Source organism: Crassostrea angulata, chromosome 6 (assembly GCF_025612915.1).
Source record: "Crassostrea angulata isolate pt1a10 chromosome 6, ASM2561291v2, whole genome shotgun sequence".
Classification (NCBI taxonomy): domain Eukaryota; kingdom Metazoa; phylum Mollusca; class Bivalvia; order Ostreida; family Ostreidae; genus Magallana; species Magallana angulata.
The window spans coordinates 1039699-1054689 of NC_069116.1; the positions used below are offsets into that span (position 1 = coordinate 1039699).

At 31.9% G+C, this 14991-nt stretch overlaps 1 protein-coding gene across 1 annotated transcript; it reads left to right on the forward strand.

Annotated features, from left to right (window-relative positions):
- Positions 1 to 2373: 2373 nt before the first annotated feature.
- On the forward strand, positions 2374 to 3644 carry LOC128190597 (multiple epidermal growth factor-like domains protein 11). Its single transcript, XM_052862710.1, has 5 exons — positions 2374 to 2441; positions 2533 to 2591; positions 3147 to 3290; positions 3423 to 3497; positions 3640 to 3644. Exons 1-5 carry the CDS (start codon positions 2377 to 2379, stop codon positions 3642 to 3644), a joined length of 348 nt encoding a protein of 115 aa, XP_052718670.1. The 5' UTR covers positions 2374 to 2376.
- The last annotated feature ends 11347 nt before the right edge of the window (positions 3645 to 14991 follow it).

Below are 14991 nucleotides of genomic sequence, written 5' to 3' on the forward strand. Positions count from 1 at the left end.
TAAGTATAATGAGTTGTATAATCGTCATTGTTGAATATAAAACAGCTTCAATCCGACGCATTTATAAGACTGGTATCTACCACTAATATGGTAGTAGATGCACTCAACATTGAAGACAGTATTGTTGAATTTGACGGTTTTTTTTAAATCTATAGCTGTACAATATATGTACTACAATGCCATGTATGTCTTCAGTGTAATAAACATAGAAACGCAAAGGAAATCCTGGAACAAATATCCTTGGGTATCTACAATTTAGAATATTTCAATTCTTTTTAAAGTTTGATTTATGCTTGGGTTAATGTCATTTAAACACAACATACATCTACCATCAAAACCTGTCTACACTTTAGGAGAAGTATGGGACTATATAATTTTTTTATTCAATAAATTACAAAATCCTGAATTTAAGGCATTTGCCTGAAGGTAATTTCAAACATTTTCAAAAAAATTTCAAATATGTGAAAATAGCTTTAAAGCCATTTTGAGCTTTATTTTTAGCCTGAGCTGGAAGCTCAAGTGAGCTTTTCTGATCACATTTTGTCTGTCGTCCGTCTGTCCGTTCGTAAACTTTTCACATTTTCAACATCTTCTCAAGAACTACTGGGCCAATTTAAACCAATTTTGGCACAAATCATCCTTAGGAAAAGGGAATTCAAAGTTGTGAAAAATGAGGGTCACACCCCTTTTCACAGGGACATAATTAGAAATTAATGAAAATTTCTCAAAATTTATAAAAAATCCTCATCTCAAGAACCATTAAGGCAGGAAAGCTGAAACATGTGTGGAAGCGTTCTCAGGTATTGTAAATTCAAAATTGTGAAAATCTTGACCCCCGAAGGTAGGGTGAGGCCACAATGGGCGGTCAAAGATGTACATAGGAATATATAGAGTAAATCTTTACAAATCTTCTTCTCAGAAACTAATCAGCCAGGAAAGCTGAAACTTGTGTGGAAGCATCCTCAGGTAGTGTAGATTCAAAGTTGTGAAAATCCTGACCGCCAGGGGTAGGGTGGGGCCACAATTAGGGATCGAAGTTTAACATAGGAATATATAGAGTAAATCTTTAAAAATCTTCTTCTCAGAAACTAATCAGCCAGGATAGCTGACAATGTGTGGACGCATCCTCGGGTAGTGGAGATTCAAAGTTGTGAAAATCATGACACTCGGGGGTAGGGTGGGGCAACAACGTAGGGGTGTTAAAGTTTTACAAAGGAATAAATAGAGTTAATCTTTAAAAAGCTTCTGCTCAAAAACTAATCAGCCAGGAAAGCTGACACGTGTGTGAAAGCATTCTCAGGTATTGTAGATTCAAAGTTGTGAAAATCATGATCCCTGAGGGTGGGGTGGGCTCACAATGGGGGGTCAAAGTTTTACATAGGAATATATAGAGTAAATCTTTAAAAAGCTTCTCAGAAACTAATCAGCAAAGAAAGCTGACAGTTGTGTGGAAATATCCTCAGGAAGTGTAGATTCAAAGTTGTGAAAATCATGACCGCCGGGGGTAGGATGGGGCCGCAATGGGGGGTGTTAAAGTTTTACATAGGAATATATAGAGTAAATCTTTAAAAACCTTCTCAGAATCTAATCAGCCAGACTATTCTTTATAATTGTTAAGACTTTGTTCCCAGGACAATTCTTCAGCCTCACAAGAAGGTTCAGAGTTTGATGCAAGCTTATATCCAATATATAAACAATTGTTAATGATCTTTTTGAGAACTGCAATACTCAACATGTGATATGACTAGAAAATCATCCTATTAGAAAAGGGACTAATGATTATAAACATTAGAATATCCAGGGGAAAAAATGGACTTTATTTATTCAGGATCTACATGTATTATTGTACATTTTCCAGATAGTCTGTTCTATGACTCCATTAGGCTGATTTTATCATACCTTTTGTTCCTCAGGTGAGCGATGTTGCCCATGGGCCTCTTGTTTAAATGTTGAATATGAAAAAAAATGAAGATTGCTTCGGGTTTGTCTTCAGAAATGGTGGAAAATTGTCCATATATGTGACGTATGTAATATTCAAACAATAATCGATATTGTAAAACTTTTGATTTTTTGTATATTACATTTAAAAGTTTATTAAATATTTGTATGACAAGATATTTTCTTCCAGATATATAAAAAAAAATTATTATTATTATTTTTTTTTTTGCGGGGGGGGGGGGGTTGTTATAAAATGTTGACACTGATGTTCTAGAGAGGTGAAAAGATCAGATTAAAACAGTGTTGTAATGCTTCAATTCAAATTATGATTTAATATAGCTATTAACGTCCGTATTGTTTTTGTTCCTTGTCTGCTGTCATATCCGGTCTTATTTCCTTAAAATAACATTCAACCATAATTCTCATACCCAGAACGTCATGGAGTTTTCGGTGTTTTTGATACTACACATTTTTCTAAAGGTTTCTGCCGACGACTGTCACAGGTATGTTTTTAATTGTAATAGCGATAGCGTAGATAATTACATGATGGCTGAATGATAATCAGTACGGTTTGTTGGTTTTGTTTTTTTATAGGATTAATAGAACTTGCTGCTACAATGAACATGTTGACAACAACACTAACGAATGTGTCGGTATGCATATTTCTTAACTATCTATCACTCGATCTATCACTCAATCTATCTATCTATCTATCTATCTATCTATCTATCTATCTATCTATCTATCTATCTATCTATCCATCTTTCTATCAATCTATCTATCTATCTATCTATCTATCTATCTATCTATCTATCTATCTATCTATCTATCCATCCATCGATTTATCGAGGAAAATAAAGGCCGGGCGTCTAATGTTACGTCACACTGAAAAATCAATATCATCTCCATGTATCTTTTAATCCTACCATACGAGCGTTTGGATTTGTATATATCAGAGTGCTTCAAAATATAACAAAAATCGGTAACAGATTTTGGTTGTGTTATTTACAGATACATATGTAACTTATAGGTGACAAATAAATGCTATCAAAGCTTAATTGTAATCAATAAGTTAAAAATAGTAAAAATAAGCCCACATTTGGGTCAGTTACCATATTTTGAAGGGTCATTATTTATTTTGTTGCACTTTTTAGAATCGACTAAACGTCAACAAGATTCATATCTAATAAGAAACGTTGCATTTTAAGCTTGCATGAATGGAAGTTTTGGATGGAATTGTGAATCACCTTGTGTAACAGGATACTATGGTTTTCTATGTAAGACGCCATGTGAGTGTCTGCATCACTTTTGTGATAAAGAGACTGGGTGTCAGTCAAAACACAATGAAACATGTAAGTTTTATCCAATTAAATATGAACTATCCCTTTTCATTTTCCATATGTCAACATGATGAACGATAAAAAAAAATCGTTTCTATATCTATATATTATCAGAGATAATTTTAAGATGTTTGAATGTTTTAGCAGCCACCAATTACACCCTGACTACCTTGTCTACAATAAACTTTGAAAACACTGTAAGTCAGGAAAAAAACACAGGTAAATATACATTTTACGAACATTTTACGAATGACTTTTGTCAAATATCGATGAGCAGTATAAAAAAGAAAATTTTAAAATTGGTGATTTACTTACAACAAATATAGGATGCAAACAATCCATATAGTTAACTAAATTGTAGCTTAAAGGGGCATGTTCACGATTGGGTCCAAAATTCTTTTTTTGATTTTAATGTTTACAATGCTTTAGTAAGGCATTTTTAATAAGCAACCAAAATTTAAATGTCATGTGTTGAGTTTTAAGCGAGTTAAGGAGCTTACAATTCTTCGCTATGTAAACAAAGCTTTTGTTTACATTTTGAGTGTTGAAGTAAAAATTCCAGTTTTAGACCTAAAATGAATGAGTTAATCTTTAGGAACTGTTTTTTACTAGAAGATAGACAAATTAGCTTGAAAAAGATTTTTACTGGTATATTGAACCTATGTAAACAAAAACAGGGCACGAGCCTTGTTTACATGACGAAGAATTGTGAGCCCTGTATCTTGCTTAAAACTTATCAATTGGCACCTAAATTTCATTTGATCATTAGAAATACATTGCTAAAGCATTGTAAATGATAAAAACAGAAAAATAAAATTTGACCAAAATCGTGACCATGCCCCTTTAAAGGTTTTGAGAGGTGTTTGGATGACAAAGCTATGCCATTCAATCACCTTTTAGTAACCTTTCAGCCTCTTTTCAGTCGGCTTAATGACACAGCTTTTACCTGTGGAAAACGTAAAAGACGATTTTAACCATTCAATTTCTAATTCAACTTCAGACTTTGAATTGGGTAGTGAAACATTTATCTAACATAATATGTCAAATGAATTAACACATACATATTACATCAAATGTAACTGTAAAGTGTTTCTCTAACAATATTGAATATAATGATTTTTTAGGGCTATATAATTTACTCTGAGTATTTTAATTGACTTGATCATATAAATATTTTCCTTTACTCTTCCTGAGATTTAATGATTTGCTAATACGGCAATTATTATCAGGGACTTTACTAGGTATACTATATACTTAACAAACAACCACCTCAGACTTTCCGGTACTGGGTTCCTATTAATTTTGGAAACCAGGTGCCTCACTTGTTTTTATATTAACTACGTTCTGAATCCAAAATTAAGTCCCCAGATACGAACATACGTGGATTAACTATCTCTGATCCCTTCACTAGCCTTTTCTTTTTCAGACTATCACTTTCTAAGTTTTTCCTTCTTTCCGTTAAGGCTTCTCCGTTGTAACGCCTATGAGCCTCTTAGCTAGTCTGCCACAGCTGCTGGTTGTGCTTACTTATATACCCTTGGGTCAGTTCATTCTAGCGGTCATCAGGTCATTCCATTTTTTTTGTGCGTTCAATTTCAGCAACAAGAGGACAAAACTCTCCTGTTCAATCTCCATATAGTAATAATCACCTTATAATTTGTATGAATAAATATATGAATTTCGTTCCTCTTTTTTGGTTCCTATAACCTTTATAACAATATCAAGCCAATTTTGATAATACACGATACAAGACTAGGACAAAAAAAAGATTTTTTAAATAGTGAAAATATTAATTACTTTCCAATAGCAATAATGTTTGCTTCTGTCTCCGTTCTTTACAAATATATATGTTATGTCGATTAATTTAAAAGATTATGAACAATTCATTCAAATTCGTGCAACAAAAGTCAACTTAACTAAAACAACATTTTTCTATAGTTTTCTTCTAATGAGAGTACTAAATTAACGAGAGAACTAAAAAAACTAACTCTCTCGTCGAGATTAATTAGCAGTTTTTTCCATATGAAACATTTAGAATCTTATTTAAATTGATTCAGAGATTTTTAGGCGAAATTCAAAGCTGGAATCTAACATACTTTTTTCAGAAGCCAGTGTTCAAGAAACAACAAATCAGGATGTTAAAATTGGTAAATATTCTTTTACAAGTTTGTTACAAAGATTATTGGAAATAGTTGTTCACATTCATAACAAAGGAAACACAAATAAAAAAGGTTTTAAATACAATAAAAGAAAATCCAGTACTTAGAAAAATGTTGATACATCACAAGGTTTTTTTTTCATGTAGTGGTTATTATCTGAACAGTTACACAATCATTTTCTTCTGATTGAATTCCCATGGCCACCAATTGCGCGCCATTGTTAGCAAACCTATATCTATATTCATATCAAGCAGAATGTATTCAGACTTTAATATGGAAAAAAGAAATCAATCGTTGCGGTCTTTAACTCGACATTTAGGTAAATCAACGATGTATAATCAATTAACCATTGTTAATTCCATTCTTTTGCCAGCTATATATATCTCAGCAAACCTGAAACAGAAGATATCACAGAGTCTGAGTAATCTGTTTCATATTTAGACATTTCACTAGAAAAATGCATTTATTGTAACCTAACAACACAACTTTATGATAAACGTGATAATTTCAATTTTTCTATCGTGAACTTTTCTTTCTTGTGTAGCCGTATACCTTTATCACCTACATATCGAGTTTTTTGTCTTTTGGTTGACATGATACGCAAAGAAATGCCCTGTGTATGATCAGTGTCTAAAACGAGGCAAACTAATGACAAACAAGTTGATAGAACTTGAGTAAAGTCTTCAATTTGTCACCAAATACAGTCTTTTACTAGGTCTAATGCTGACTGGCGTATTTCATGCTTATTGTTAAGCCATAATTATTCAATGAATTGTCTACAGTTTTTAATATTCGTTTTCCCGATTACGACAATTAGTACATGGCGGATTTGACCGGTCAGCAGAGGATGATCACTCCTTTATTGATCTTTTGATTCTAAATATTGTTCGTTTTATTCAATTTAAAAGTATGAAGACCTATTTACGATTTATGTCTTTGGAGTTTCACCGAAGGAAACAAATGCCGTATATTTATTTATAGAAAATACAATTTCTAATGATATTGAAAATTCCCACCTTTCATGTTTGCAGAAACGACTAATCAAAAGAGGAAGATTATTCAAACGTCAGTACCTAGCGTTAACAGTTCAGAAGGACGACTACATGATTTTATGTCAAACACAATCTTGTTTTTCATTGGTTCAATTACAACAGTTTTTATTGGTGGAGCATTTATTTGTTTTCGAAAGAGGTTAAAATCATATTCTTTTACCGCGTAACCTTATATAATATCAATGTTGAATATCATAGATTTTAAAAACAGCATTAAAAAAAGATTAATAAAATGGAAACTCCAATTTTGTAAATTTCAGATTCAAGCAGATATTCATTAACCGATATCAAGGTAAAGAAGACATTTCGTTCTTGATTTTCTAATTTTTCTGTGATGTCATGTATTCATAGATGATTAAATAACTCTAGCACTTTCGTTCTGTGGATGACATCTTTGGTTTTATAATAAATAAAATTGTCAACAAATATGAATTATTTTATTTTCAAAGGCTGGTGCATTAATACACAGTGTCATCTCTATTTCATTTTGTTACTTTATCAATATTTAAGGAAGGACACAGCCATTAACTAGAACTCCACCTATTGATTGTGATTCGGGTTACGATGAAATTCGTTACTCACAACTCCTCAGGAATAGTAACATCTGTGCAGAAGTTGGTGCATCATCGCCTGGTTATTCCTCAAAGAGTCAATATTTACTTTCAATTGTCTATGATAACTATGATGACGATGACGGGAATTATAGTCGTCTGCTGCTGAAGCAAAACCATGGCACTAACATCCCAAAGAGAAACATTCTTTTAGAGGACGAGGGTTATGCTTTCTTACAAACAAGCGACATCAGAGAATTAAAAACGGACATTATCGTCCAACAACACCAGTCTCTGCCAAGTTTCGCAACTTTTGAAAACCCAATTTCTACTGGGTTCAAACCTTTAACACGATGTTTATCGGACAATAATATTATATACCTTAAACCTTTATTACCGAGTTCAGTTGTCTTTTTAAAAGAACAGAAAATACGAGATGACAATGATAAGAGACCTTCTGAAACAGCAGCAGAAAATATTGAAGATTTATTCGTATCTCCACAAAATGATTGTACATAATTACTTGTTAAAACTTGCAAATTTAGGAGAGATATTTATGATGTTGATATAACTATAAATTGTTATTTTAAACTTATTTTAATTTGATTTGTAATACATGGGTCTCATTCATGAGAAAAAATTTACCATCACTACAATGAAATATAAACTACACACTGTAAAACATGTTTTACATGTCTCTCATTTTACTAACTCATTTATAAAATCAAATTAATTAAATGTATACATTCACTTATTGTTTCATGTTTTTTATTGCGAAAAATAGCTAAATGTTTAAGGAAGGTTACCATTTTGTGTAACCAAAAATCTGAAAACCATGATCTGTTTATGTGGTTTTTAAAAAAAAACTCTAATGGACACAGAGGTGTTCTTTATTGGGTGGTAGGAATGAGGTTGAATTTGTTTTCAACTGATTGCATCGACTGGCTGGTAAATGAGGCTATAAAAGTATAGTTCTTCTCTATCCTTTCGCTGCTTGACGGTATATGAACAAAATGTTAGTTTTCATTAGTTAAATACAATTCAGACCCCGTGTCTTCAATTACAATATCAACAACCAACGAAAACACACAACTTCAGCAACAAGAATTAAATACACAAGCTGCATTGTAGTGTATCAATGCCATGACATAATTTAAGAGTGACAGAGAAAGAGAAACAATTTTGATAGTTTGTGTTCAAATATGTTAAAATTGACATTGAATATGTATTGAGGCTATTTTACCACCAAAGTCTATGCATTTGTTGCAAAAAAAACCAATGTATCTTTCATCCTGATTTGATTTTATTCTATGCAGTTCACACAATTCTTTGCATGTTTACATTTTGAAAGAGTTATTTACATACGAAGTACATGAAAGGCAAAATGGAATAGTCAATTGGACGAGGGTTCGGGGGATGGAAAAACTACAATAAGATTAAACTAAGGTTTGATATATGTGCCTGCTTATATATTATATTCTTTCGCGTTGATGTAATAGAATATTCCATGAGAATTGAACCTGTGTCATGCAATGTCACAATTGGTTACACAGAGAAACAATGAAAAGTGAAATACGCTTTTGACGTTTTTAAAGTATAGATTGAAACATATGCAATATTCATTAATATTGTTATGGGGAAGTAACAACACTGATATTCAACGATCTTGTTTTGTATTTTCTTCCTATGATATAGCGTTGATTGTGTCAGTCAGATTTATTTTACATTTTATCGACGGATAAAATAATAGTTTGACCATCCAATACTATTTAAACATTGTTTAATTGATTACCTCATAGTTTTGTTTAGTTTAGAATCATATGTGGGCTCATATGTGCACTTCTCTTGGATGGATATTTTTTATTTAAACGTCTTGTTTTGGATAATTCATCAGACTGCAGGACAACTGAAATGTAATAGGTAAATGATGATTTTATAAATAGCAACATTGTTTTATCTGTTAACATAAGTACACAAAGTACACATATGATGATTTATAGTCGGTACCTCTGTAATATATGAATACGAATGAGAACCTACGTAGTAGTGTTCAGTCCATGTCTTTTCATTGCAACCATAAAGACCAACTCATGCTAGACCATGCTGCTACAATGAATATTGGAACAACGAGACTAACAATTGCACAGGTAAGATTTATGGCAATTAATTGCTATAAATACACGTTACTACCAATGCATGGATTAAGTTATAGTTTTTCAGCTTTTGAAAATATATATTAAGATATTAAACGACGCGTCTTCAGCCTCATCATTAATGAGGGTTTAGATAAAAAAAAAACTTAACTCTATTGACTAAATGACAAAGTTTCAAAGAACATTTACTAGTGGAAGATTTTTTTAAAAAAATACAAATTAGTTTTTTTCAATTCCTTAAAACATATTCTTAACGGCTACAAAATAAGCATAAAAAGGAAACTTATAAGAAATGAATGCTATCCAAACTTGAGCGATATTTGTTATCAATTAATTACCTTATTTACTTTATTACATGTACCTTATTACCATTTTTTTTTTGTTTTTTTATTTAGTATATATAACTGATTTAAATATCTTTATGTGCCTATGATTTAGAATGTCCTCGTGGAAGTTATGGATGGAATTGTAAATTTACATGCCCCTCTGGGTTTTATGGACGTTTATGTAAAGTTCAATGTACTTGCCATGCCTCAGAATGCCATTATGTTACAGGCTGTGTAACAACAAAAGGTAATGCGTTTTGCATAAATAGTTTGTGAATTTCATTGAAATAAACAGTTTCTGATTATACGAAAAATCAAACTTAATATAAGTCAGCCGAAGTAATAAAAGTTTTAATTTTTTTTTCTCATAAAAAATTGAAGTTTACTAATTGCCTAGAAATCATTCACATTTGCAAACCATCTTTTGGTAGTGCAAAACATGAGGATATTCCCTCTACTAACTGTCTATTGTTCAAACATCAAATTTGTAATTGAAATTTCTCCGTTTGTTTTAAATAAAAGTAACATTTTAAATTGCCCATAACTATATACCTAACCGCGATAACTGTTCTTAAACAATAAATAAGTGTGCATGTTCTTATATTTGTTATGTATGTTAAGCTGGCCATGCATTTGACAATAAAAATTTACCGACAAATCGCGTACTCATTTATATCATAGTCATCTAGATTTGTGCATTATCACAATATGCATCCAGGTATGTCTCTTTAGTCGAGAGTGTTTCATTACATTGCGTCCTTATCTCCAATATAATGTTATGGTTTGCTATTTGTTTGAATTGATGTCCACTTGGCTAGTATATTAAAGTTCAACTCGTTTAGAATGCAACAGGAAAACAAATAAGTTGATACAATTCCTACGGAGGACTCTGACCTATAGCATATACTAAACGAAAGATAATTACGTTTTAATTGATTACGATATAAAATCTTTTTCCACTTCAAATATTAAATATTGAACTAGTACTTCACTTGACTTTTGATCGAATATTTAAGAAGTCCAAGGTCTGGACAAGTCATTGTATTGAACTATTAAATACAAAAAAGCCTGAAAAATGAAATACGTTAACATTTTCAATATAATTATTCTAAATTGACAAAACAAAATGTTCAAAATACATGTCCTATGTAATATCTAAAGATTACAAAGTTCTCTTTAAAAGAAAGAATTTTGCTTGCACGTACAAATATATAGACCCGGTCGATTATCCTGCAACTATCAAGTATGAGGTAATTAAGGTCTTTGCAACATGAACTGCTTTGCACACAAAGATGTCGTTTTAAATAATGATGAACAAGTAAGAATGTGCAAGAAATACTCAGCATCTTGGTCTTTTAAAAATTTATATAAATTTCAAGGGTGTTTAGAAAGCGTGTGGAATTGAATATACATGTAATATCGCGAAATTACAAATTAAGTTCCTAAATATATATATCTTAATAAGACCATAATCAAAATAAATACTCGAAATAATATTTTTTTTACTAAAACAATAACTCTTTTACATAGTTCCACACATTGATTCAAAATGTAACATTTAAAGAACGGTAATAAAGTATTATGGTGTGATTTGTTGAAAAATAAACAAGATAATATTAGAACATATGTTAACTTGTTGCAATTATGCTATTATTTTTCGCCAGGATTTCCTCTGTCGTTGTTTACGATATAAACATCCGACTAGAACAACACTACCCTGTATAATTTTAAGTTCACATTTATCACTTACTAGTATCAACAATCTATGAAATGCTTAACTTGAAATGTGCTACTAGAATTCTGTGTTTTGTGTTGCCTTGTTGCAGCATCCTTTGAATTATGGGCGAAGCACTCTACACAGCAAAATGTGGCACATACGTTTCACATACGTTAAACATGTGTGATACGTATGTGACATCACGTACGTTTAACGTGATTTAAGTACCACGTGTGTTTTACGTACGTTAATGAACATATGTGAAACGTATGTTACACGTGTGTTAGACATAGGTTATTCATTCCATACGTTTTACGTATGTGGATCCAACGTACGTTTTTCATCTGAATTACATACGTATCACATGTAAATTGCTTAAAATTAAATTACTTGAATATTTTTAATTTTTCAGTTCATATTGCTGCTTGAATCACTTCACTTGATTACTCAGTAACTTCAGTGGATCTTTGGAACATTCATTTTGCATTTCCAGCTACTTGTTAATCTGAAATTAGAGTTACAGAGAAAAGACAGTTTCTAGATTAAACATGAATTTAATTCCTTAAGTATTGAACATTAAAATTCATTTTATGATGAAGTAAAATTTACAAATGCCTCGGTTGCTTTTTTATTCAACAATATTGTTAAAGAATAACAGGATCCATTTAGATTTTATTGCAAATACAACATGAAGAAAATTTACAATTGTTAATATATTTTTTTCTTTTATTTGAGAGAGAGAGAGAGAGAGAGAGAGAGAGAGAGAGAGAGAGAGAGAGAAGAGAGAGGGGCCGGGCAAAATAAAAGGTCTTAAAGTATTAAGTATTAAAGAATGCGTTACCTCTAATATATTCATTCAGATTTTTGTCCACCTCCAACTTCTTCCTTTTTAATGTTTTCCCATGACAATGCTTGTTTGAATTTCTTTCTAAAATATTAATACAAACTTAAGTACATACAATCATTTAAATACCTGATAAAAAATATAATTTATACATGTAAGGGGGGTGACTGGATACATGCCTGTATTAATCCTTATCTAAATTGAATTACCTTATTCTGCCACTAAATTAGCAAACACATTGCAACTGTCTTTGAACTTCGCTAAGAACTTTTGGATCCTGGATCATTCATTACTAAATCTTCAGGCTACATCAAAACAGATCATTGAAACTTCTTCTATTATATACATTCGCTACAAATTATAATACATGCATTAGATAAATAGATATATCAACATTTTACACTTACTAAGAAATACAAATGTAGTTGTCATGCAACAGATTATCATTAATGATCCTGAACACCCAGTGACTTCTACTTTTTATGAAGTATGTTATAGAAATCCATACCTTTGAGTTATTTATTAGGTTGGGTTTTTCTGGAAAAAGTTTTCCCAGCGGTGTTGATGACCCCTGCAAAATGTTTAAATTGTGAAATGCAATGGTATGTGTACTTACATTATGATTTTATCAATTCAAAGAGACATCTGTCATTGACTGTTAGCTAGTCGATGTCCTCTTCCAGGGGTATGTCATGCAGCTAATGCATGCCTATAAAAAGGTTTACCATGCAATAAGAATACAACTTAATAGAGACAATTCAGTAATCATTTCACTTTGTTGCAATGGAAGACCTATTCGTTACTTTGCATAGGCTTTGCTCTAGTTTTTCTCTACTTTCAATATTTCAGTTTTCAAATGTGTCTTATCCAAGATCGACATATATTTCATGGGTTTTAATAAGTATTGATTCTTCTAAAATAACTAAACCAAATAGCTGCTTAGTTGTAGCTCTCTTGGGAAACATCATTCTTATCGTCAATAATTCAACTCGAATTATCCCGGAGAACACAGTTACAGCTCCGTGCTAACTTTTTACTCTTTTGCCATCGGTTATTGTACAATATAATTTTCAAAATCAAGTAAATAAAAACGAATGCTTGGCACTCATTACCTCTGCTAAATTCATCCGGCAGTTCGATCTTTTGCCTCCGTGACGTAAAAATGTGACGTATATTTTGTCATCGACAAAACTAAAACCAATTTCTTATGAATTCCGGATTCGTTATCGAATTAATTTTAAGAAGACACGTGGCTTTTGTTAATGAAACAACTTTATTTATGCATAACTACATATAAAATTTAAACCAATAAACATGCACAGTAGCAAGGCTTTTCTTCACACATGTTCACATGCATTCATATCAGAGACAAGAGTAATAAAGCAACATCAAACATGTACATGCAGATCATGCGCGGAACCAGACAAATTTTTCCCGCGGGGGGGGGGGGGGGTCCGAAGGATAATTGTGTTTGCCCGGGGGGAGGGATCCGAGGCATATTTGCGATAATTTTACTGTGTGAATTTCATTAAGTTTCATTTTCCGGGGGTTGGGGGGTTGGGACCTCTCAGATCCCACCACCCCTTAGATCCGCACATGCAGATAATTTTAATGTCAAGTTATTCAAATGCATGCCTTCACACATATGTAAAACATATATTAATAACGCACGTGTAACATATGGTTTTTAGAACTGTGTTAACCATGAGGTTATTAACATATGTGTAACATGTGGTTGAGATCTACATATGTAAAACATATGGTTCACATACGTTTAACATATGTAAAATCTAACGTATGTTAAACATATGTGATGTTGAACGTATGTTATCTAACGTATGTTAACCATGCGTTTCTCAACATATGTGTAACGTACGGTTTGACTTCACGTGTGTGTCACGTATGTTTAACGTATGTTGTACATGTGTTAAGTTCAAACATATGTGAAACGTATGTGGCACAATAAGCTGAAAATCAAGAAGAATATAAGATACTTGCAGTAGTTTTTACAAAACTAAGATGGTTTGACTTTACTTGATATGTTTATTGCTTGCGTTGTAGACATGTGCCCTCACCCTTTTTAGTGTGTGATATCCAAATGAATATCATTTAAAGTTTTGACCACATATGCAGTTAAAACAAATACATGTAGAAATTGTACTATTTTAATTTTTTTTCTTTTATTTATTCATTACAAAATGACGTGGCTGCACGTAGATCTAATAATGATTGCACTTTTCTTTTCTTTTTTAATAATTTTTTGTCACCTACCTAACGTATGCATATATGTTTGGGTCAATATTGTAGTAAATTTAGCATTGAACTTGCATGTGTATTTACTGAGCAAAAAAGTATTATAAAAACAAAACTAATCAGTCAAAAAGTCACCGTTAACACTGATACTTAGTACTTTCTACACGTTACATCCAGTACAGATACTTGATCCAACTCTAAATCTATTGCTGGAAATTATATAGCCCGAGATCACTGTGACGACATACTTAACTTTTGCGCTCGACAGTTGTCTTAAATTGTCGGACAAATTCGGGAAAGGAAATGACGTCATATGTCAGCTAAAGGTACAGGGTTTTTTTACGTAAGCATATGTGTTGTTTTTAAAAGGATTTTTTATTGTTAAATGAAAATGATGTATGCGATTTACAGGTAAGAATTTTCCGTAGAAACACTTCCTGTTCCACCATGTTGCTATGCACTGCAAAGGATTATTGGGATATATAGAACTTTTTCACGTGGGTCCACAAAATTTCCTTTGAACAATGTGCAGATTTCAACTCGAATTTCCGCCGTTAAAATTAAGATGGTTATTTGTTAATCTTCAAGGAACTTTTTTTTCATGCTTACAACAGTTGACGTCTTTTAAAAGAGAATATGCCGTGCGGCTCACATTTAT

Bases quoted from the DNA above. Each gene is read 5' to 3' on its own strand.
- LOC128190597 (XM_052862710.1), top strand. From the start codon at position 2,377: ATGGAGTTTTCGGTGTTTTTGATACTACACATTTTTCTAAAGGTTTCT. The intron at 2,442-2,532 runs GTATGTTTTTAA...GTTTTTTTATAG, and splicing joins TCTGCCGACGACTGTCACAG to GATTAATAGAACTTGCTGCT. The intron at 2,592-3,146 runs GTATGCATATTT...TTGCATTTTAAG, and splicing joins CAACACTAACGAATGTGTCG to CTTGCATGAATGGAAGTTTT.